Source organism: Dermacentor variabilis, chromosome 6 (genome assembly GCF_050947875.1).
Source record: "Dermacentor variabilis isolate Ectoservices chromosome 6, ASM5094787v1, whole genome shotgun sequence".
In the NCBI taxonomy this organism is placed as follows: domain Eukaryota; kingdom Metazoa; phylum Arthropoda; class Arachnida; order Ixodida; family Ixodidae; genus Dermacentor; species Dermacentor variabilis.
The window spans coordinates 4,769,778-4,794,428 of record NC_134573.1 but is presented as its reverse complement, the minus strand read 5'-3'; the positions used below and the strand labels follow the sequence as shown (position 1 = coordinate 4,794,428).

Genomic DNA, 24,651 nt, shown 5'->3' with positions numbered 1-24,651 from the left:
CAACCTCTTCTCAGACCGAAGTGCAAATCCTCGAAAGCTGTTTAACTGTGCAATTTTCAAGAATGCAACTGTACCGACTTTCCCAGCTGTCCATACTTTGATTCATTGAAGAGTGGCAGATACCCAGTGGCACACACTCAGTGATTTAAGTAGGCATAAAAGAGGTTCATTGAAGAGTGGCACAAACCGTAGATGGTGTTTGTGGAAAGGCATGAGATGATCTCTTTCCTGCATCTTATTAAGGCGAAGGCCTTAAGTGGCTTGTTGCAATGGCTCATACCTGAAAAATGTGGTGTCTAGTCGAGTGGTACAAAAAATAGCAGCTGCAATGCTCATTGCTGATGATATTGGCAATATAAGCAGTGGTTCATTGCTGATATGATGAAACAATGGTATGAGCCATTGCTTATGGGGGAAGTTAAATGGCTCCTACCTGTTTCATAGTAATCACTCTTACTATGCACAGAACAACGTATGTTTAAGTAAACAAGCTCAAAAGCATCCGAACCATCAATAAAGCATTGCATACCCCCATCGGAAGTACGCTACAGCCGAGAATGTTTGCTAAGCAAAAAACGAGGTGTGGTGTGCGAAGCGAGTGCTGCTTTCCCCTGCTGAGAGGATGCATGTTAAGTTGAAGAAAAACGTCGGGGCAAGTCTGACTCTGCTATACGAGCGCATGAAACCACAACTAAGCGTTGAAAACAAGCCGAAAAAGCGGAACGCACAAGCAGCAACGCGACAATGCAAGATGGCAACATAGAGAGGAGGCTGAAGCTTGCAGACAACAGCTTGCCACATGTGTACTTCTCACTACACCTTCTTTTGTCTTGCAAGAAATCTGACCCCTTTGATTGTATAACTTAATGCATTACCAAGTGTTACAGGAGTGCAACATGCTGCTGAACTTTTCTATTTTACTTGTCAGTTGAATGTAGGCGGTCACAAGATCTGGTGTGCAGGATCTGGTGAGAACATCCAGATGCCCGGATGTTCTCATTGCGTGCCACCTGGCTCGAGTGTAAGGAGCATGCGGAGGTGCAGCTTTGCCGTTGTTGGCCTGGCAAGGATGGCTCGCTATAGGCTCACTGAAGAGCAGCACATTCCCATTTAGCCAAGTTGCCATCAAAGAAGTTTATTGAAGAGCAGCACATACCCAGTGGCACATGTTTAGTTACCCAAGTTGGCATGAAAGAAGTTCATGTAGAAGAGGCACATACCCAACGTCACATACCCATGACTTTAAGTTGGTCCAACGATACATTTCGAACCTGGTTCCCTCATCACATCAGCTCGATGCTCTGCTCATTAGAATATGGACAACCTAGACAACCAAGTTAGGGTGAAAATGTTTAAAGACATTGAGGTGCGCCCCAGCGTCTTTGTGCAGGCAGTCATCTGTTGTGCCATTCCCATGCATCTTAAGGAGGAGAGGCTAGTTGGTGTTGGTGCAATTTCTGTTAAATTTATTAGCGTGCACAAGGCTAACGGAAAAAGGTTGGGAGAGGACAGAGTGCTAGAATGGCTTTTAATTCTAGCACTCTGTCCTGTCCCAACTTTTTTCCATTTACCCTGTTCGCACTAGTATATATGTCCTATGCCTCTCTCTTTGCATTTGTGACAGTTGTCCTTGTCTATGGTGCCTTTGCACCTACAGCCAATGCGTACCTTGTGTTGATTCTTTTTCTGAACGATAAGCTGAAGAGTGGTGCCTAGTGCTCACGCATGGTTATACTGTGCTGAGCTGCACTTATTGAAGGCCCAAGCCAACAGAGAGCAAGCAGCACAGCCATGGGGACTTTTCCTAGCAGCGTTTTGCAAGGAGCCATCCCCCCGCAGTAACGTGCTAGCAGTTCCCCATTCTGTATTCTGTATTTTTCGGGACAATTTGGAGTGGGACGAATTAAATTTAAGAGAGAGAGTCATGTGTGTTGGCAGTATTGCCCTAGATCAAAAAAATCGCTTCTCCCGTACGAATCTTCCCACTCCAAATTAATAAAAAGTGGCATAGTTTCTTTGTGCTTGATGAATGCTCTTAACAAAAGTAGCACCCACTCATTACAGGAGAGTTTTGAAGCCCAGAAGGCAATATTAATGTCGGCAAGGTACCCGGTCTCACTTTTGATGGCTGTGTCAGAATCCTTGTTTAGAAAGTTGACAAAAAAGATACCCGTGGAAACCGTGGATGACAATGAATCTTCAAAAAGAAAAAAGGTCGTAGTGATGCCATATCTGTATGGCTTGTCTCATAATCTTAAGAGGGTGGCCACTAGGAATGGCATCACACTAGTGTTTTCGGCGCCAAGCAAACTAGTTGGGTTGTGCAAAAGCATCACAGGAGAGATGAAAGATGCGACTAGTGGCTGTGGAAAAAAGCACACCACTTTTTTCACAAGAAGTGTGTATCTTCGGTCGTGTATCGCATGCTTCTCTCATGCAGACTGTCCTATATTGGCCAGACAGGTCGTTGCATTAATGACTGCATGCGTGAGTATCGCTATTTGCTACTAAAGGTACAGGAGAGAACTTGCTGTTGCATTGCAAAAAACACGATTGCCGACCAGTTTTTGATAGCGTATCGATAGTGGGGAGAGAGCGCAGTAAACTGGAAAGAGAAATAAGCGAAGCGTTCCACATGAAAAAGTTGGGTGCGCATACATGTGTGAGTGAACTTTCGTTTCATATCAATGATAAAGAACTTCAATTTTTAAATTTATTGTGTTAATCCAAGTGTTGTTGCCTTTGTCAGGAAGGGGTGTGGCGGCTTTTGTTTTCTGTGTATATCTTTTGTTGATATTTGACTTTATAAACCTTGTTTATTGTTCTTGGGTGTATATGCATGCATGGCGGAGATTTGTGGAATGTATTCACAATAAACTTCAGTTGTAAGTCCAGCATTGTCCTGTCCGTTTCTACTTGTGCTTGCGTCCGTACTTGCTGGAAACCGTTATACAAATGGCCAAGCAAAGGTCATGCCTATCTAGTCACTCATTACACTTTATTCTCACGGTTACGTGAGTGACATCATGACAACTGCTCTAAACAAGGGTCTTTTTCTTTTTGACAGGTTCTCAGGGACAATGTCAAGGCACGCCGGGAAGTGGACCTTCACTGGCGAGCCAGCAACTGCAAGCACATTGTGAACATAGTGGACGTCTATGAAAATGTTTATGGTGGTAACCGATGCCTTCTGGTCGTCATGGAATGGTGAGTATTGCATCCAACCTGTTCCTCCTAGCAATACCGTCAGACATAGAATAGGTGGTGTTGCTGCTAAATAGACCAGTGTAGTTTATTGTTACGAGTATCGTAAAAAGGTTTACTTAGGCCTTGAAGTCCGCTACGGACAGCAAGAAGGGCCACTGCACAGTCGTCATTCTACTTTTCTTTTAGATCTTCACGTCTCTTTTTGCACTTGGATGCAACAGTATAGTGTGGGCATTTCTCATGAACTTCTTCATCATCTGCACATGATTATCATCACATCGGGTTCTTGGTCTTCATCGCTTGTGGGGACTCACCTTGAGATTGATCTGTGCCTGTAGTGTGATCAGTCCTCCACGTCTGTGGGGCGTATTAAAGGTGGTGTTAACTGTTATGTCATGCGTGGTGGAGGTTGCTTCTTGGTCCCCTGTCCTCTGCTCGCCCGCTCTACCTCCTGGAGCTTCGCTTAGGTCGCCGTTTGTGCCAGCTGTCCGCCAACATGCCGCAGGACAAGCCATCTGGCACTTCTACATATACAGTCTTGGCTGTGCCTGCCGCAGCCTCTCCTTCTTGGATCGTTAGTGAACCACAGCGCGATCCCCCTCTGTTTGCTGGCCTTCGTGGTGAAGATGTGGATGATTGGCTCGACAACTGTGACCAGGTGAGGGCTGCTAACCATTAGGATGAGGTGCTGAAGCTCTGCCACATGTCCTTCTATCTCACTGGTGTAGCGAAGACTTGGTTTTTCAACCACGAGATAGACTTCACCGACTGGAGTGCTTTCAAACAGCGGCTTTGACAAGTTCTTGGTACTCTGGCGGTTCATTCCACTCTCGCGAAGAAGACACTCGACACTCACAAGCAACAACTCGGTGAGTCCTATACCTCATATGTAGAGGATGTACTCGCTCTTTGTCGACGAGTCAACAGTTCCATGAAAGAATCAGACAGAGTATGCCATACTCAAAGGCATACTCAAAGGCATCGGAACTATAGCCTTCAATGCACTGGCCATCAAGGACCCGGCTACCGTCGCTGATATTGTATGCTTCGTTTGCTTGCTGCTTATAGCTTGCTTGCTGCTGATTATAGCTTTCATTAATTACGAGAAAGCGTTTGATTCTGTCGAAACCTCAGCAGTCATGGAGGCATTACGGAACCAGGGTGTAGAAGAGCCGTATGTAAAAATACTGAAAGATATCTATAGCGGCTCCACAGCCACCGTAGTCCTCCATAAAGAAAGGCGTCAGGCAGGGTGATACAATCTCTCCAATGCTATTCACAGCGTGTTTACAGGAGGTATTCAGAGACCTGGATTGGGAAGAATTGGGGATAAAAGTTAATGGAGAATACCTTAGTAATTTGCGATTCGCTGATGATATTGCCTTGCTTAGTAACTGAAGGCATCAATCGCAATGCATTCTCACTGACCTGGAGAGGCAAAGCAGAAGGTTGGGTCTAAAAATTAATCTGCAGAAAACTAAAGTAATGTTTAACACTCTCAGAAGAGAACAGCAGTTTACAATAGGTAGCGAAGCAGTGGAAGTGGTAAGGGAATACATCTACTTAGGGCAGGTAGTGATGGCGGATCCGGATCATGAGACGGAAATAATCAGAAGAATAAGAATGGGCTGGGGTGCGTTTGGCAGGCATTCTCAGATCATGAACAGCAGGTTGCCATTATCCCTGAAGCGAAAAGTGTATAAGAGCTGTGTCTTACCAGTACTCACGTACGGGGCAGAAACGTGGAGGCTTAGGAAAAGGATTCTGCTTAAATTGAGGACGACGCAACGAGCTATGGAAAGAAAAATGATAGGTGTAACGTTAAGGGATAAGAAAAGAGCAGATTGGGTGAGGGAACAAACGCGAGTTAATGACATCTTAGTTGAAATCAAGAAAAAGAAATGGGAAAGCATGGGCAGGACATGTAATGAGGAGGGAAGATAACCGATGGTCATTAAGGGTTACAGACTGAATTCCAAGGGAAGGGAAGCGTAGCAGGGGGCGGCAGAAAGTTAGGTGGGCGGATGAGATTAAGAAGTTTGCAGGGACGACATGGCCACAATTAGTACATGGCCGGGGTTGTTGGAGAAGTATGGCAGAGGCCTTTGGGGCCCTGCAGTGGGCATAACCAGGCTGATGATGATGATGATGATGATGATGATGATGATGATGATGATGATGACACTGAGCTACGTCCTTGGCATCGGCGAATTGTTGCAATCATGTCCGATGTTATTGACCATGGTGACATGCTCATACAACCATCTGTACACTGTCTTCAAAGAGGGATAGCTTTTGCATCAGGGCTGGTACAGTTTGACAATGGCTCTGCATTTGTCTGCACTACAAACCGAACATCCGAAAAAATTCTGATTCCAAAGGGCACTTCGTTGGCTTGTGTCACTAAGTCAGAGCCTCTCTCTGTTTCTGTTGAAGCAGCTTCCTCTGCAGCTCCTTCTCTTGGCCGTTCTGCATCTCTCTCTGTTCTCTGTCTCTGCAGCGGCCATCAGTTCCGAGCTGACCACTTTGCAATCACAACAGTTGCTTTGCTGAAAAAGCATGAAGCTTCGTTTGACGTGCATTCTACTTCATTGGGACAGACTTCTATTACCATGAACCGGATAGATACAGATGGCGGGTCCATCATTTGCCGTCAACCATATCGCGTATCCCTAGCCAAGCGGAAAGTCATTGAAGAAGATGTCAACAACATGCTGCAACGAAAGATGATATGCCCCCTACGCTAGTCCTTGGTCATCCCCTGTTGTTCTAGTTTGGAAAAAAGACATCTCTGTGTGGTTTTGCGTGGTTACCGGGCACTCAACAAGATCACGTGCAAGGACGTATACCCTATGCTGTGCATAGATGATGCCTTAGATTTGCTGCAGGATGCTGAGTGCTTCTCGAGTCTCAATCTGCGTTGAGGCACTGGCAGATGCCTATGCATGAGGACGATAAGGAAAAAACAGCGTTTTCCACACCAGATAGGCTATACGAGTTTAGTGTAATGCCTTTCGGCCTCTGCAATGTTCCCGCAACATTCGAATGCATGTGTTAACACCATTTTATGTGACTTGAAGGGGAAGACTTGCTTGTGCTAGCTAGTCGATATTGTTTGCTCATCAACCTTCTCACAACAGTTGCAACGTCTGGACGAAGTTCTCCCATGCCTTACTAACGCTGGCCTACAGCTGAACACGAAAAAGTTCCATTTTGCCAGCAAGACAATTAAGGTCTTGGGGCGTCACGTTGTGAATAAGGATGGCATGAATCCTAATTTCAACAAGGTTTCAGTGCTTCTTCACTTCCCTCGCCCGGAAAGGACCAAACATTTGTGCAGTTTCCTTGGCCTTGCTTCTTACTTTCGCCAATTTATGCAAGACTTTGCCTCAATAGCTGCACCTTTGCACAAAATACTCTGTTGTGGTGTTCCCTTTGAGTGGTCTCCCGAATGCGAATCAGTGTTTACCCATCTGAAAAATGGCCTCACATCTGAATCAGTACTTCGCCATTTTGATGAAACCGCACCCACAGTTCTGCATACGGACGCTAGTGGTCATGGCATCGGTGGTATTCTCCTACAGCAAGAAAAGTCCTTACGTGAGAGGGTTGTCACGTATGCAAGCCGCATACTGACAAATGCCGAGAGGAATTATACCATCACAGAGCAGGAGTCTTTAGCTGTCGTTTAGTCGGTACAGAAGTTTCGACCTTATCTTCACGGCTGCCATTTTATCATCGTTACAGACCACTATGCCTTATGTTGGCTTTCCACACTCAAGAACTTGTCTGGATGGACGCCTTGGTCACTGGATTATCCGTCTGCAAGAATACGACTTCACTGTCAACTACAAGTGTGGTAAGAAGCACCAGGACGTAGGTGCACGTTCTCGCTGCTCGCTTCCTATGGCACCATGCCATGATTCCCCTACTACCTTTTGCGACAAGCTTTCGGACAGTCCTTTCACACCTGGGTTGTGCTTCACCGCTATTGACCAGATTCCTTCTGATGACTAGGATACGTCTCCAACTACCCCGGTCATGTACTAATTGTGGCCATGTTGTCCCTGCAAACTTCTTAATCTCATCCGCCCACCTAACTTTCTGCCGCCCTCTGCTACACTTCCCTTCCCTTGGAATCCATTCCGTAACTCTTAATGACCATCGGTTATCTTCCCTCCTCATTACGTGACCTGCCCATGCCCATTTCTTTTTCTTCATTTCAACTAAGATATCATTAACTCGCGTTTGTTCTCTCACCCAATCTGCTCTTTTCTTATCCCTTAACATTACACCTATCATTCTTCTTTCCATAGCTCGTTGCGTCGTCCTCAATTTGAGTAGAACCCTTTTCGTAAGCCTCCAGGTTTCTGCCCCGTACGTGAGTACTGGTAAGACACAGTAGAACTGATAGTTGGGCGAGTTGGTAATAATTCATAGTAAAATATTTTTGCGCGCACAATTGACAAGGACACAGTGTAGGGGGGACACACAAGCGCTTACTCACAACTATTTTATTTTCGGAAAGATAAAGCTGAGCATGTGCTGAGCATGTCAGTAAAACAGAAACAGATTAAAAAACAGATTAAGAAGGTTCAACCAGTATTTAAAAAAGTGAATTCATTTTCAGTGATTACAACCGATCGTTGGCTTATGCATCTTTCAGCGCACTTTTTTATATGAAATGCTTCTGTGATTTCACGTGTTAGTTTATTTTTATCTGAAAACAAAAAGTCAATGTTAAAAAATGCCGGATCACAGTGGCATAGATTGCAGCGGTTTGACAAGTGCGAATGATTTTCTTTACCAAGAGAATGTTCATGTTCTTTTAGACGGGTGTTTATGCACCGACTGGTTTGCCCTATGTACATGTTGCCACAGGTCAATGGAAGCCGGACACAACACCTATTCTGCAGTTTGTGAATTTTTGATCGTCTTTTGGACCGCAGATACATTTTTTTTTTACCCTATTGTCTAATTTGTTGGAAATAGCTTGGCACAGTTTTTGCACCTTGTTAGGAGCGCTGAAAACCACTTCAACGCCATACCGGCTGGCAACATTCTTTAGGCCATGGGAAAAATAATGTACGTAAGGTACAACTGCAAGGCGTTTTTTGTTGATGCTAAGCCTGTTCCTTGAATGTGTGGGTTGTACACCCTTTACTATTTTTATTACCTTTTCGGCCGCTCTGACTGTAATGTGTTCCGGGAATCCCACCGAAGCTAGTCTTGTTACCTGATTAGCAAAGCTTTCTTTTAGTCGGTGGCAACAAGATTTTACTAACGCTGCCCGAAGGCAAGACACCGCAATCCCGCTTTTTACAATCTTCGAATGTCCTGATTTGTACTGTAATATGGGCTTTTTTGATCTAGGGCTGTAATCTGCAATCTATGCCACTGTGATCCGGCATTTTTTAACACTGACATTTTGTTTTCAGATAAAAATAAACTAACACATGAAATCACAGAAGCATTTCATATAAAAAAGTGCGCTGAAAGATGCATAAGCCAACCATCGGTTGTAATCACTGAAAATGAATTCGCTTTTTTAAATACTGGTTGAACCTTCTTAATCTGTTTTGTAATCTGTTTCTGTTTTACTGACATGCTCAGCACATGCTCAGCGCTGATAGCTGGGGTATATATGTTCTATATCTTTCCGAAAATAAAATAGTTGTGAATAAGCGCTCGTGTGTCCCCCCTTCACTGTGTCCTTGTCAATTATGCGCGCAAAAATATTTTACTATGGTAAGACACAACGAGAGGGGGGGGGGGGTTATAAAATTTTCTCTTGAGGGATAATGGCAACCTCCTGTTCATGATATGAGAATGCCTGCCAAACGCACCCCAGCCCATTCTTATTCTTCTGATTATTTCAGTCTCATGATCCGGATCTGCAGTCACTACCCGTCCTAGGTAGATGTATTCCCTTACCACTTCCAGTGCCTTGCTACCTATCGTAAACTGCTGTTCTCTTCCGAGACTGTTAAACATTACTTAAGTTTTCTGCAGATTAATTTTTAGACCCACCCTTCGGCTTTGCCTCTCCAGGTCAGTAAGCATGCATTGCAGTTGGTCCCCTGAGTTACTAAGCAAGGCAATATCATCAGCGAATCGCAAGTTACTAAGGTATTCTCCATTAACTCTTATCCCCAATTCTTCCCAAATCAGGTCTCTGAATACCTCCTGTAAACACGCTGTGAATAGCATTGGAGAGATTGTATCTCCCTGCCTGACGCCTTTCTTTATAGGGATTTTGTTGCTTTCTTTGTGGAGGACTACGGTAGCTGTGGAGCCGCTATAGATATCTTTCAGTATTTTTACATATGTCTCGTTTACACCCTGATTCTGCAATGCCTCCATGACTGTTGAGGTTTCGACTGAATCAAATGCTTTGAATGGCAGAAAGCTGAGCTAGTTGGTAAGGATTCATTATGCAAAATAGAAGTGAGGCGTGCAGACAGGACATAAGAGTAGAGAAGTGGACAACACGAACGCCGACTATCAACTGAAGGAAGCACTGCGGCAAAAAAAGAAAGAAGACACAGAACTCATCTGCGCATGCTCAGGAATGGTAACACCACGTGTCAATCGGGTACACGTGCCGGTCTACGTGAGAGATAACTGTTAAGGCACTTTATCTCTTCCTTATATAAAGTAATTGAAGGCTGACTCACGCACGCACTTCCGCCATTATAGATATGCCATGCCTCTACCATAAGACGCGTATCTTCATTCTTATGCCTGTACAGTAAAGCACAATAAGAACAACAGTTTTACTGACTGTCGTATGGGTGTGGTGTATAAAATTCCCCTTAGCTGTGGCCAGTTCTATGTAGGGCAAACGGGACGGTGTATCAATCAGAGGCTAATGGAACATAAAAGGTCGTTAACCGGTGGATCGCCTTCTAATCTTTCACTACATTGCCGAGATTGTAACTGCACGCCAGAGTTAGATGAATGCGCGATATTGTACAGGCACAAGAATGAAGATACGCGTCTTATGGTAGAGTCATGGCATATCTATAATGGTGGAAGTGCGTGCGTGAGTTAGCCTTCGATTACTTAATATAACGAAGAGATAAAGTGCCTTAACAGTTATCTCTCACGTAGACCGGCACGTGTACCCGATTGACACGTGGTGTTACCATTCCTGAGCATGTGCAGATGAGTTTTGTGTCTTCTTTCTTTTTTTGCCTCAGTGCTCCCTTCAGTTGATAGTCGGCGTTCGTGTTGTCCGCTTCTCTACTCATGTGTCCTGTCTGCACGCCTCACTTCTATTTTGCATAATCAAATGCTTTCTCGTAATCAATGAAAGCTATATATAAAGGTTGGTTATATTCCGCACATTTTTCTATCACCTGATTGATAGTGTGAATATGGTCTATTGCTGAGTAGCCTTTACGGAATCCTGCCTGGTCCTTTGGTTGATGGAAGTCTAAGGTGTTCCTGATTCTATTTGCAATTACCTTAGTAAATACTTTGTAGGCAACGGACAGTAAGCTGATCGATCTATAATTTTTCAAGTCTTTGGCGTCCCCTTTCTTATGGATTAGGATTATGTTAGTGTTTTTCCAAGATTCCGGTACGCTTGAAGTCATGAGGCATTGCATATACAGGGTGACCAGTTTCTCTAGAACAATCTGCCCACCATCCTTCAACAAATCTGCTGTTACCTGATCCTCCCCAGCTGTCTTCCCCCTTTGCATAGCTCCCAAGGCTTTCTTTACTTCTTCCGGCGTTACCTGTGGGATTTCGAATTCCTCTAGACTATTCTCTCTTCCATTATCGTCGTGGGTGCCACTGGTACTGTATAAATCTCTATAGTCCTCCTGAGCCACTTGAACTATCTCATCCATATTAGTATTGATATTGCTGGCTTTGTCTCTTAATGCATACATCTGATTCTTGCCAATTCCTAGTTTCTTCTTCACTGCTTTTAGGCTTCCTCCGTTCCTGAGAGCATGTTCAGTTTTATCCATATTATACTTCCTTATGTCAGCTGTCTTACGCTTGTTGATTAACTTCGAAAATTCTGCCAGTTCTATTCTAGCTGTAGGGTTAGAGGCTTTCATACATTGGCATTTCTTTATCAGATCTTTCGTCTCCTGCGGTAGCTTACTGGTATCCTGTCTAACAGAGTTACCACCGACTTCTATTGCACACTCCTTAATGATGTCCACAAGATTGTCATTCATTGCTTTAACACTATGGTCATCTCCCTGAGTTAAAGCCGAATACCTGTTCTATAGCTTGATCTGGAATTCCTCTATTTTCCCTCGTACCGCTGACTTATTTATCAGCTTCTTATGTAGCAGTTTCTTCTGCTCCCTCCTGAGGTCTAGGCTAATTCGAGTTCTTACCATCCTATGGACACTGCAGCACACCTTGCTGAGCACGTCCACATCTTGTATGGTGCCAGGGTTAGCGCAGAGTATGAGGTATATTTTATTTCTAGTCTCGTCGTTCTGGCTCCTTCATGTCCACTTTTGGCTATCCCGGTTGCGGAAGAAGGTATTCATTATCCGCATATTATTCTGTTCCGCAAACTCTACTAATTACATGTACATTCAGCCAGACCATATCTGGGATGCAATATTACCATTCGTGACTTTTGCATATAATACCGCTGTACAATGCGCAACTGGTTACATATATATATATATATATATATATATATATATATATATACATATATATATATATATATATATATATATATATATATACATATATATATATATATATATATATATATATATATATATATATATATATAATATCAATCACGTCTATCATTGTTGCCAGCTCGCCCGTATCAACACTGCAGCAAGGCAACATGATCGCAAGAACCTCTATGACGCAACTCATCGCACAGTGTTCTTCCACCTTGGCAATAAAGTGCTCCTCCGCACACCAGTTTGCACTCCTGGCTTGTGTGACAGTTTTTAAAAAACTTTTTGTGCGCACACAAACAGGGATGAAGAAAAGGAGCAACACAAGGACGAGCACTTATGTTTGCGACACAAAAAGTTTTTTAAAAGATAATCTGTTCCAACTAGGCCGACTCGCAGTTATGCTTTGTGCGACAAGTTTAAGTTTTGGTTCATAGGCCCATAAAGTCTTGGAGTAGACTTCTCCTGTTAATTATTGCGTTCAACCTGTTGTTGTTCTAATTGACCGCTGCTGTCGTGCTGCCGAGATTGTCCACGTCTCCTGTATGAAGCCTTTCATAAGGTCATCCCTTTAAGTTGTAGCCAGGCTGGCCACTTGCATGCAAGAGAAATGAGTGTGGACATTTCTTATGCACTTTTTCATCGTCTGCACATGATTATCATCACATTGGGTTCTTTGTCTTATTTATTTATGTATTTCAACCTACTGCAGCCCTGAAGGGCTATCGCAGGAGTGGGGAAATACAATACATGGAAAAGCATAAGAAGAGCACTGAACATCAATGATTAGTAATATACATTAGAAATTCATTGAGTGGTAAAGATCTTGCATAACAAGGCAGAGCATTCTACAATTCTACAGAAAGGACAAAAAAACTATTTAAACACATCAGTCTGATGATGAAAAGTTGACATATTCAACTCATTGTCATGTCTGGTTTTTGTAGGTTTAGTGGGTGTGATGTATTTGCTAAGTAGGAAAATTATGGGGAGTTAATTAGAGTATAAAGGAGCTTCAAACATTCAATGTGATGACGATAAGAGAGACTGGTAAGTTGAACACTAAGAAAATGGGAACTGGATGAAAAATACCTGTCAAAGCGATGATAAATGAAGCGTACAGCTTTCTTCTGGACAGATTCAATTTTGTTGATGTCAGATCATTTGTGTGGGTTAGCAGTGTGTTCAATGGGGCTGGTCGGTTCATCTTTCGAATAAAAAGTAATTCCATATGACAGGTTCCATACTCTCCAGTATTGTACGAAGCAGTGTTTTTGTAAGTGAGGAGTCATGTGCTAAGTGGGGCTGACCGTAAGGTGCGTTGCAAGTAGCCTAACCTTTTAAGTGCACGGTTGGACATGGAGTTTGATGCGATGCGACCAAGAAAAATCCTGAGTGAATAGAAGACATATATATTTATACTGTGAAACATCTCCTAGAGGGCACCCATTATACGAATAGGTAAATGGAGAAGGGAAAGAATGTTTGGTCAATGACACATATGCACTTTTTCGGAAGTTGATTTGCATCTGCCAAGTCTCACACGATGATTGAAATGATGCAAATGAATCATTAAGGATAATGTGATCTTGAGGAGTTTCAGTTGTGTGACACAAAACACAATCATTGCGTACATGTGGATTTTAACAGGAATATTACTTGGTAGATCGTTTATGAAAATGAAAAACATAGGCGGAACTAATATTGAACCTTGAGGCACGCCAGACGTTACACTGCAGGTGGACGTAATAGTTCTGCGGAAACCCACAAGGTGGAGAGAAGTAATTAATAAAGGGAAAATCAGACATCCACCCGTTCGTAGCAAATGCTACAAAGGAAACCCATACCGGTTCCTCGAAAGAAAAGCCTCGCAGTTGAAGAAAAATTCATCCTGGTCCGGGACTCGAACCTGGGACCACCGCCTTTCCGGGGCAGCCGCTCTACCATCGGCCGCTCTACCATACAGGATATTAAGGGAGGACGTGGCGTTAAGGGAGGATGTGGCTTTGAAAATCAACTTCCTTATTTCTTCATGGATTTTGATGACAATTGGCACAAATGTTTAGAATGTCTCCCTGATGCTTCCATAAAAGTTTCAGAGCGATATCTTTAGAACATTTTATTCAATTTTACTGAGCAGAATTTTTCTCCCTCTTACTTTCTGGAGAGCCTGGGGAACTTAAACAGGATAAAAGGCTTGTAAAGTATCAGACTGCATAGCTAAATGCGTGCTGAATGTCGTGACATTCTTGCATTTTTTTTGCAGCACAAATTTTATGCCATATTTTATCTTACCTTCACATCAAGCACACTTTCAGTGTAGACGAATAGCCATATCGTAAACTTACAAAGGGTCAAGATAAGAAAGCGAGAATGTCACGACCTGCACTGCAGCCCAAGGAACGTGACAAAAAAAAGACAAGCGGAGTCAAAATATGTTAAACGGTTACAAAGAAATAAGGTCCAGAAATTGAGCAGAAAGGCAGAAAAACAGTTCTGAGAAAATGGAAAAAGTTTCACCTTCTCTTCAGTTCTCTAGAAGGCACCGAATTTGTAGTCTTTGGGGTGTTTTGTGATGTGGAGCTTTTTGTACATGTGGCCTCTGGTCTGGTGTGCTCCCCCCCTCCCCCCTTTTCTTTTTATAGGGCATTCTTTGCTGCTGCTGCTCTACAAAGAGCATGGTGCCTGGGTTTCAAACCAAGTGACGTGCAGAACTCTGTGTGGGCATGAATATTGTTCCAGTGTACATTCAGGCAGCCTGTACCCGCAGGCTGCCCGATTGATAGCAATCTCGAGTACAACCAGTGAGGCTTTTTGGTAGAATTGACCACGTTACTGAATGAAGGCTCTGAGTGTCAGCAGCCTCCCAAGTCATCTTTACTTGACAGTGGCTGTAGAACTTAGGATCAGAGAGCCAGTGATAGATATGCAGCTGCTAGGTGCTTTCTAGAATTGTACTTTTGTATGGTGCCTCGATCACTTCTGCAGCCAGGTGTCTGTGCCAGCCCAAGGGGCCTAGTGAACAGAGCTCATGATGAGGTTCTCTTTTGAAGGGGTGGTATGACAGATATTGCTACGAGCTATTGTGACAGAGGGAACGCGCAATATGCTTGGTTGCGGGTCTGAGATGACGACGAGTGATGTGCTTAGTAGCGCAGTTCGAGGTGCTGACACGCGAAGTACCTAGCCGTGCAGTCCGAGGTGCCGATGCGCGAAATGCCTAGTCGCGGGCTCGAGGAGTCGACACTCGACGCGCTTATTCGCACAGTCGGAGGCGCCGATGCACAAAATGCTTAGGTGAGGGTCCAAGAAGTCCGCGCGCGATGTGCATGATCGCCGAGTCGGAGACTCCCTATGCCACCCTATGTGTGAAATGTTTAGCCGCGTGTCCGAGAATAGACAACTTGCGGGAAAATGAGCGCCGTCACCAAAAGCTGCAGCGCTTTGGGTGCGAGCTTTGGGTGTGTGGAAAACTCGAACTGTTGAGCCAACGCCTCCTTTATTTTATTTTAATAAAGGAGGCGTTGGTTGAGCGTAGCAGTGCCATTTGCTTTATGGACACGCTTTCCTCGTGTAGGCTTGCAAAATGATTGAAGAAGACCCAGTATCGTTCGCATTTTCAGTGAACGGATGGACCACAGACCTGTCGTAATGTACAATAAGTAGCGAGTGTTTGGCGTTACTTAAACTCAGTTACGCACTCTGTGCGTCAAGCTCATCGTGGATGGGCCCTTAAAGAAGAAGGGTATGTGATGAGCGCAATGTTGAACATCAACACGGCTGACGCTGAGCTTGGCCGCTGAGCTGCGCTATGTGCTTTGTCACGAATTCCGAAACACCGAGTGCTGAAAGGCTTAGCCGCATGTCCGAGGCACAACCTTCTGTATACGCTCCCGACACTGCCCAGGCGGCGCGTTTGTCTAAGAGTACCTTTGTCTAAGAGTGCACAACTGCCGAGGCACCGGCACGACCTTGAGCCGCTCCGGCCGCCAAGACTCGGGTGACCGTATTCGGCAACCTGGACCCAAGCAGAGTCACACAGCGTGAAGTGCTCAGCGACTCACGCAAGCCAGAACATCTGCAACCACCACGCAGTACGCTTCGTACAGCAAAATAAATAGCTCTAAAGGATATGGACAATTTGCAAAAATATGTAAGTCGGCTGCCCGGCAAGACTCTTTCTCGACCAAAAACTTCAGTCTACTGGCTACAATAATTTCTAGTGCAATCCCCCAGGAAGGAAGCGCAAGCACAAAACCACGGCCGGCCAGGAAATCTGTACAGTCGGAGAGCAGGCAGCCCTGCACGGCCGTTACAGTCTTTGACGCAGCAGTACCGCTGTACCCACGCTATTTTTTCCTGGGCTGTTTTCGATGTCTTGCACATTTGCCATCGTAAAACAGGGGTATGAGAACGTTTGCTCGCAGGACGGTGGCGCACGTGGTTCAGAAGTTTTGAATCACACGCAGCAATAACAACAATATGTGCGCCAGATAGATTCTACGCCGTCGACTGAAGTTGCATCAGTACCAGAGTTGCGCTTTCGACGCTACAGGTGGCGCGGCCGTCGCCGGGAATCTAGCGCGAAGAGCGAGCGGTCAAGAGCGGTCCTGTGCACGAGGCTTCAGCGACTTCGTTCGTAGCTAAGTACTCTTTTATCTTTATTAGCTAGTGTTTTGAAGTGTTTTCTTTTGCATGGAGTATGGGTGCAAATTTTGAATTCTTGGTAGGAGTAATAAACGCGTGAGTAAACGTACCGGCTTTGTCTAGGTCTGGCGGCTCCCCCGTTAGGCCTAGGTGGTAGGAGGGACCTATTTGATAGGCTTATTTAATTCTTTCAGCTAGCTCTTCGGATTCTTACATGGAGTAGGGAGTGATAATTCTTTATTTTTGTTTGGGATAGTGGTCGAGGTCGGCTTTGCGTGAGTGATTTGGCGAACTTGCTCGTTGGGCCTAGGGACGTAGGCCTAGCGATGAAATCGAAGAATGTGAAGGCCGCGGGGGACGGGGAGTAAGTGCAGTGCGACGAGTGCCTGCGATAGTGCTTCCTCGACGAGACTGAATTCCAGAATTTAGCAGACGCGGAGGGGTCTAGTTTCACGTGCAGGTCGTGCGAGGGCATCAGGGAAGCCGTCCAAAAACTGGAAGGGAATTGGGCGGCTAAGTTCGAAGAGCTTAAGGCAAACCTGAGGGAGGAGCAGGAGAAGCGGGTAGCACTGCAGGCGAAAGTTGAAAATTTCGTCCAGGTGGAGGCGGCCCAGGCCGCGCAGTTAGTAAGGACTGTGGCCGAGCTTGAGGAAGAGAAAGAAAGGAGCGCCAAACTGAAAAAACGGCTCGACGCACTTGAGACGCGGGCAACGGAGAATGTCGGGTCAGGACACCAAAGCGGTGGCAAAGACTCGGAAAGTAGGGTAGACCCTACAGGCGAAGTGGGAGGCAGGGAGCCAAAGCAAGCGGTCGCAAGCTCGCTGCCGGTGAATCGGCGTAGCTATAGTGAAGCAGCGCAACACGCCCCGAGTGAGACGACGCTGCAGCCACAGGAAGCTGGAAAGAGCGGCACCTACCTTGAGGCCACGCGGAAAAAGCAGGAGCCCAGGGGACAATGCCCTTTGTCGAGTCAGAATCACGCGGAAAAGGACACAGGGAAGCAGGGAGAGGTAGAAGAGAGTGAAGGGGTGATTATCGCTGGCGACTCAAACATGGCTGGGTGCTCAAAAGCAATTGTGGAGAGGGTGAAAGGCGACAAAAGAGTGGCGGTAGGCACATTTCCAGGGTGCACACTGAGTTCTGTCATGGAGCGAGCAAAAGAAAAGATCACAGAAAATGCCCACGTGCGCAACCTTGTCGTAGTAGCAGGTGGGTTAAATGACGTCCTGAACAGGAAAGGGCCAGGACTAGCCCAGCGCTTGGCGAAGGGGGTGGACAACTTGCGCGAGCTGTCCCCTCAAGTGCAGATCGTGGTATGCACGGTGCCGGAGGTGCCTGTGCGTGACAGTCACGTACAAAGATTACAAAGGCAGCGCCGAATAAAACAACACACGAAGAAGGGGGACACGAGACAGCACGTAGGCGCACTAACAACTGAGTGTTTTATTTCTTGACATAGTAATGTATAGCTGCTGTCAAGGAACAAAACAACAAGAAAAAAACAGGGCAGTCATCTGCATCGCACAACGAAGCCAAGATACAGAATAATTCTAAGTGTCGCTCTCAAGATACGCCAGTTCCTTTGTCGAAAGAGAAACTGAGGCTTCGCTGATACAATCAACACCACGCTTTTTTATCTCAAGCGCTTCCAATATCTCCCTTGTCAGTTGACGATCAGCTCTGTACAGAACACTGGTTTTATCAAAATCTGGGATGCACTTGTGGGCCTTACAATGTGCACTTATATGACCGGAGAGCTGGTTTTCCATCTTATATCTATGCTCATGTAATCTGTCATTCAGACATCTGCCCGTTTGGTCTACATATGATGAACCGCAATCGACAAATCTAAAGATCTGCATAACATTTGTCCCCGATATGCACTGCTGTAACAGGTTGTCTTTTGAAGCTAAAAAGGAACCTACTGCTATGCCAGAGGCATTCTGGAAAGCAATTGCTCCAAATTTATCGATGCATGCCTTTTTGGAACTGCTGTCCGTTTACCTGATGTCCACGCACATAAAATGGAACGACGACGTCTTTCTACAGAAAGAGGGTGTCTGTATAGGTTCGTGTATAGCCCCTGTTTTAAGCGACATCTTTTTAGCTTCAAAAGACAACCTGTTACAGCAGTGCATATCGGGGACAAATGTTATGCAGATCTTTAGATTTGTCGATGATTTTTTAGTGTTCTTAGATTGTGACAGTCCAGAATTGGAGACTCAGTCATCATTAATATTGACAAAGTTTAAAACAGCCTTGCATCATCTAACCCTGACCCATGAGCTTCCGGCTGATAACTGTTTAAGATTTTTAGATTTAGAGTTCACTTTTTCATCGTGTCATGTGTGCTGGCAGTTCAAGCCAAGGGCTAGCAAACCTATCCTCTCCTACCATTCAGCTCATTCAAAAGTAATAAAACGAGGCATCATTCAATCATGTTTAACAAACGCACTTAACAAGTCATGCGTGCATCAACTGCAAAGCAGTTTTTATTGTCAGGTCAGCCGCCTCAATGGGGCAAGTTATCCTAACCATGTTATCGTATCTGTTGCGGAAAAAATGCTCAAACAGCTCAAGCAACCTAGCGTTGTAAACCAGGGTCGAGCAGGCCCTTCTGAAACCAGGTGTGCCATTATTCCATATGTTCACGGCATATCTCACAATCTCAAGAAAGTAGGTGAACGAGCAGGTGTTCGTGTTATATTTTCCGCTCCGAAACGTCTTGGTTTGATGTGTTCCAAAGTGAACGCAGGAAATCGGGAAAACAAACAGGTGTGCGCAAAAAAACATGGGCAGAAACATGTCGGATGTGTGCAGAAAGTAGTTTATTCTGTTCCCTTGTCATGCGGTTCATCATATGTAGGCCAAACGGGCAGATGTCTGAATGACAGATTACATGAGCATAGATATAAGATGGAAAACCAGCTCTCCGGTCATATAAGTGCACATTGTAAGGCCCACAAGTGCATCCCAGATTTTGATAAAACCAGTGTTCTGTACAGAGCTGATCATCAACTGACAAGGGAGATATTGGAAGCGCTTGAGATAAAAAAGCGTGGTGTTGATTGTATCAGCGAAGCCTCAGTTTCTCTTTCGACAAAGGAACTGGCGTATCTTGAGAGCGACACTTAGAAGTTATTCTGTATCTTGGCTTCGTTGTGCGATGCAGATGACTGCCCTGTTTTTAGAGCGCAGCTCTTTGGCGTCCGTTCCTAGGTTTCGCGTCGTCGTCGTCGTCGGCCTCGTAACCAGCTCCGCCCCCCTTTCATCCCCCCAGCGCTAGCAGCGACTGACTGATACCGCTGGATGCCGCTGACGCCGCTAGAGAGTCAAGATAACATGACTGCATAGAACACCGTCGCCGCCATGCAGAAAGAGGAGGAAAGGGTCCCCCCCCCCCCCCTGTTCTTGTGTGGCGGATAGGGTGCTCTTCAGTTGCCGACGCGCCGGTTATTCGTTGTCCCTGAAACCAACTTCGCAGCTGGGGTTGACTCACTATCGGCGTCAGCGGCATCAGTCAGTCGCTGCTATCTCTTCCCTCCTCCCTTTATCGTGTTGTCCGCTTGCTGCGCGCGCTTCTGCCCCCATCGTTTGCCGCTGGGTGTACATGCCGCCCCCCTCCCCCCTCTTCCTGCGAGTCTCCGGTTGTCAAAGCGCCGGCTCGAACTTAATTCCTTTCTTCGCTCCTCCTCCAATGCAACCCCTGTGCGGTGGCAATCAGAGAGCCAGATCGGTGGCGGCGGATCTGTATATGTGCACCGCCCGAGCCGAAATTGCCGCTGCCGTTCGCCCTGTGCGGTGGCAATCAGAGAGCCAGATCGGTGGCGGCTTGACATAAAGACAAACAGCAATTTCCTAACACTTATGCGGGAGAACATCCCGTTCCTCTCGCTCGTAACGCGTCCCACGGCTGTGACAACCTCGCGAGGCACTTGTATAGATCTCGTCTTTGAGAATCAAGCATTGGTGTACCAAGTCGAACATACATCAGTCTATTTCTCCGACCACAAAGCTTCCTTCATGACTGTCAAGAACTGTTAGTGGAGTCTTTGTTAAAGGAATACGTGTGAAAAATAAAAAAAAAATTCTGTGATAGCGCATACATGTGTTGCTCGATTTCTTTGCCTCAATCTATCGAAAAGGTGAAACAGCTTATTTGCTGCGCTCAAATTTCGCATTAGGAAGTAACGTAATCGTCGGTAATTTTTTCTTGTTGTTTTGTTCCTTGACAGCAGCTATACATTACTATGTCAAGAAATAAAACACTCAGTTGTTAGTGCGCCTACGTGTTGTCTCGTGTCCCCCTTCTTCGTGTGTTGTTTTATTCGGCGCCGCCTTTGTAATCATGCTTAACCAACTAGCCCACGAACACATGCTCATGCACGTACAAAGAGCCGTAATGGCTGCCAATGAGGCAATATGAAAAATGAGCCGAGAGAAGGGCTTCGAGGTTGTCGACGTAAACAGGGAAGTAAGAAGTCGTGGTGGTTTTAAACGAGCTGGGATCCACTTCAATTACAGGCTAGCACGAGAAGTGGGCTGGCGACTTGGGGGTCGCGCTGTTGCTTTTTTAGGGGGCCCGCGGGCGCTCCGGGGGTCAGAGTAAATAGTAATGAAGAAGGTGCCCTAGGGAAAAAAGAAAATCAGAAAAGCATCGCCGTCGATAACAGGAAAAGGAGAAAAGCAAGAACAAGAGCTCGCCATGCAATAGGCTACATAAACATGCAGGGCGGCAGAAGAAAGGAAAAGTGGGCAGAGATTGAGGAGCAGTTACATAGAGAACAAATAGGGGTGTATGCGGTTACAGAAACGCACCTTAGAGACTCAGAAGAGCCGCCAGTTATTGAGAATTATGTATGGGAAGGGTGCAACAGAACTAAGTTGGAAAGAAAGGGAGGGGGAGTCGGAATGCTCATCCATCAGGGAGCCAAATGGAAAAGAGTAAATTCACAATGTCAAGAGCATCTTTGGTTATCAGGTACAATGAGTGGGAAAGAAACTTGGCTGGGAGTTACGTATTTGTGGACCGGAAAAAATTGCACAGAGAAGAATAAAGAGTTAGTGGAATGCCTAAGCGCTGATGTTAAGGGTTTCGGGAATGGTGCTGAGATTGTCCTATTAGGTGACATGAATGCCCACATACAGGATTTAGATGGCTATACCGACAATAACGGGAAGTCAGTGCTAGACCTTTGCGAGCAACATAACCTCGTGATCGTGAATACAGGGCCTAAGTGTGAAGGACAGATCACGTGGGAAGTGGGAAACCGGCAGTCGACCATTGATTACTGTCTGATGACAGAAGGAATTCATGATAAGTTGAGAGAAATGGTCATCAATGAGGAAGGGTTTAGCAGCATAGGGAGTGACCATAAACGCATCATTTTGAAAATGGGATATGTAGTTGGGAAAGAGAGCAAGGAAAGCACAATGGCCAGTCCAAATTTGAACGCTGAACAAATAGCAAATATAGTCACTAGAGTTGAAGAAGAACTTGGCAAGTGGCCAAGTAAGGAGTGGGAATATGGTGAGCTTCTAAGCGTAATAACGTCAGAAATACGGAAAGAGAAACAACATGTTCATTGGAAAAGAAAAAAGAAACCAAAAAGCTGGTGGAACAAGGAGATACGAGAAGCGATCGCCGAATGACAGAAGGCATCTCGAAAGCACAGGCAGGCAAAGAAGGCATAGTTGCCACAGGATGAAGTAACCAGTAAGTGGGAAATATACCGGGAGAAAAAGTCTATGGTTCAAATACTGGTGCAAGCAAAATTAAAAGGTGAAAGTGAACGTTGGTTGTCAGAAATACGTGAGAAAAAGAAGGCCGCACCTAGAATATTTTGGAATCACATAAAGTTATTAGGCAGGAAGTCAACAACAATACAACAACATATCCTAGATGAAGATGAAAACAGACTGGAAGGAGAAGTGGCAATAAATTACATCCGAAACGCAACAGCCGAATCCTTCGAAGGCAATGACGAGGTTGTACTTGATGAAAAAAAGAGCATGAAAGAGACCCAAGTGGAAAAGGAGCTGGTGATGACAAATTTAAACTGGAAGAAAGCGGAAGAGAAAATTCCTAAGCGCACAGCCACAGGACTAGACGAGGTTCCCATTAGGCTGATAAATGAACTGGGACCAAAAAGTAAGGAAGCTCTGGTGAAAGGAGTGGAAAAAACTTTAAAAGATAGACGAATACCAGACAGTTGGCGACAAAATAGAACGAATTTAATCTATAAAGGTAAGGGGGAGAAAGACAGCATTCACTCGTATAGACCGTTGACCATTACATCGGTAATATACAGGCTAGCAATGCAGGCAATTAAATTAAAGCTTCAAGCATGGGCAGAGAATAATGGCATTTTGGGAGAGCTTCAGAATGGCTTTAGAATAGGTAGGCGTTTGGATGATAACTTGTTTGCTCTTACTCAGTGTATCGAAATATCAAAAGCAGAAGGCAGACCGTTGTATGTGGCCTTTTTGGACATTAAAGGAGCATACGACAATGTGGACCGCAACATTTTGTGGGATATTCTGGAAGGGGAAGGCTTAGGTAACGATTGTCTACAGCTTTTGAGAGAGATTTACCTAGAAAATACTGTTTGCGTTGAATGGGAGGGGATGAGGAGCGCGGAGAAAGTTCATATCAACAAGGGACTGAGGCAGGGGTGCCCTTTATCCCCGCTGCTGTTTATGATGTACATGGTGAGGATGGAGAGGGCGCTAGAAGGAAGTAATATCGGGTTTAATCTCTCATACAAACAGGCAGGTACAGTAATAGAGCAGCAACTCCCAGGTTTATTTTATGCGGACGACATTGTGTTGCTCGCTAACAAGCAAAGTGATTTGGAATGTCTGGCTAATATCTGTGAACAGGAAGGCAACAATTTAGATTTGAAATTTAGTGTTAGAAAATCAGGTGTTATGGTATTCAATGAAAACAGTGAACAGACAGTGGAGATACAGGGCCAAGAAATACCTCGGGTAACAGAATATAAATACCTTGGTATATAAATAAACGAAGGCAATGGATATATGGAAACACAGGAAAAAACCATAACAGTCAAGGGGAAGAGAAATGCAGCCACAATGAAGCACAGAGCGCTATGTGGATACAATAGGTACGAGGTCCTCCGAGGTATGTGGAAAGGGGTAATGGTTCCAGGACTTACTTTTGGAAATGCGGTTGTTTGCTTTAAATCAGGGGTACAATCAGGGCTCGACGAGAACCAAAGGTCAGTGGGTCGCCTCGCATTGGGCGCTCACGGGAAGACTACTAATGAAGCTGTGCAGGGTGATATGGGCTGGACTAGTTTTGAAGTGAAGGAAGCTCGCAGTAAAATTGAGTATGAAGAACGGCTGAGGAATATGGAGGAAAGTAAATGGGCTGGGAGAGTGTTCAGGTATCTGTACAGGCGAAACATTGATTCACAGTGGAGGAAAAGAACTAGGAAGCTTACCAGCAAGTATGCGGCCTGTGGGGTGGGCAACACAGCAACAAAGAAGGTCAAGCGGAAAGTCAGAGAGGCTGAATTAATCTCATGGGTGGCGGCAATGGAAAAAAAACCTGCCATGAGTAACTACTTAAGAGGAAAAAACGAAATCAGGAAAGAAACCATTTATGATAACTCAAAGGGAAGCTCATTACTTTTCGAAGCGAGATCGGGATGCCTTAGAACACGCACCTATAAAGCCGGATATAAGAAAGAAGAAGAAGCATGTGCTTGCTGTGGTAAAGCTAGGGAAACGACGGAGCATATTTTATTAGAATGTGAAGACGTCTACCCAGCGGTCGATTTAGGCACCACTGGCCTCCTTGAAGCCCTTGGGTTCAGCGGGAGCAGTGGTAAAGCAAACAGGTCTGCAATAGACATTAGTAAGAGGCGATTGGAGGATTGGTGGAAGAAAAGTAGGGAAACGACAAAAGACGAAGACGTACAAAAACACAGTTCGCAAATAGGGGATCAGAAAATTTGGGCGTGGTAGTTCATAGTGTTTTTCTTTTTTTTTTTTCATTGTTTAACCTAGGTAGGATATCAGGCAGTATAGTAGCAAGAGCTTGGTGGCGCAACCCACCGCCCCGTTCCAAAGGGGACGCTCATAACATCCATCCATC

The 24,651-nt window shown here is 45.2% G+C and overlaps 1 protein-coding gene across 6 annotated transcripts in view; it reads left to right on the top strand.

Moving 5' to 3' along the window:
- The window catches only part of MAPk-Ak2 (MAP kinase-activated protein kinase 2), a 397,658-nt gene that overhangs the window by 67,685 nt on the left and 305,322 nt on the right, over positions 1 to 24,651 (top strand). For all 6 annotated transcript variants that reach the window (XM_075694688.1, XM_075694691.1, XM_075694687.1 and 3 more), the window contains exon 2: positions 3,068 to 3,207. In XM_075694688.1, coding sequence (XP_075550803.1) covers positions 3,068 to 3,207 — 140 coding nt within the window. The remainder of the gene's footprint in view (positions 1 to 3,067; positions 3,208 to 24,651) is intronic.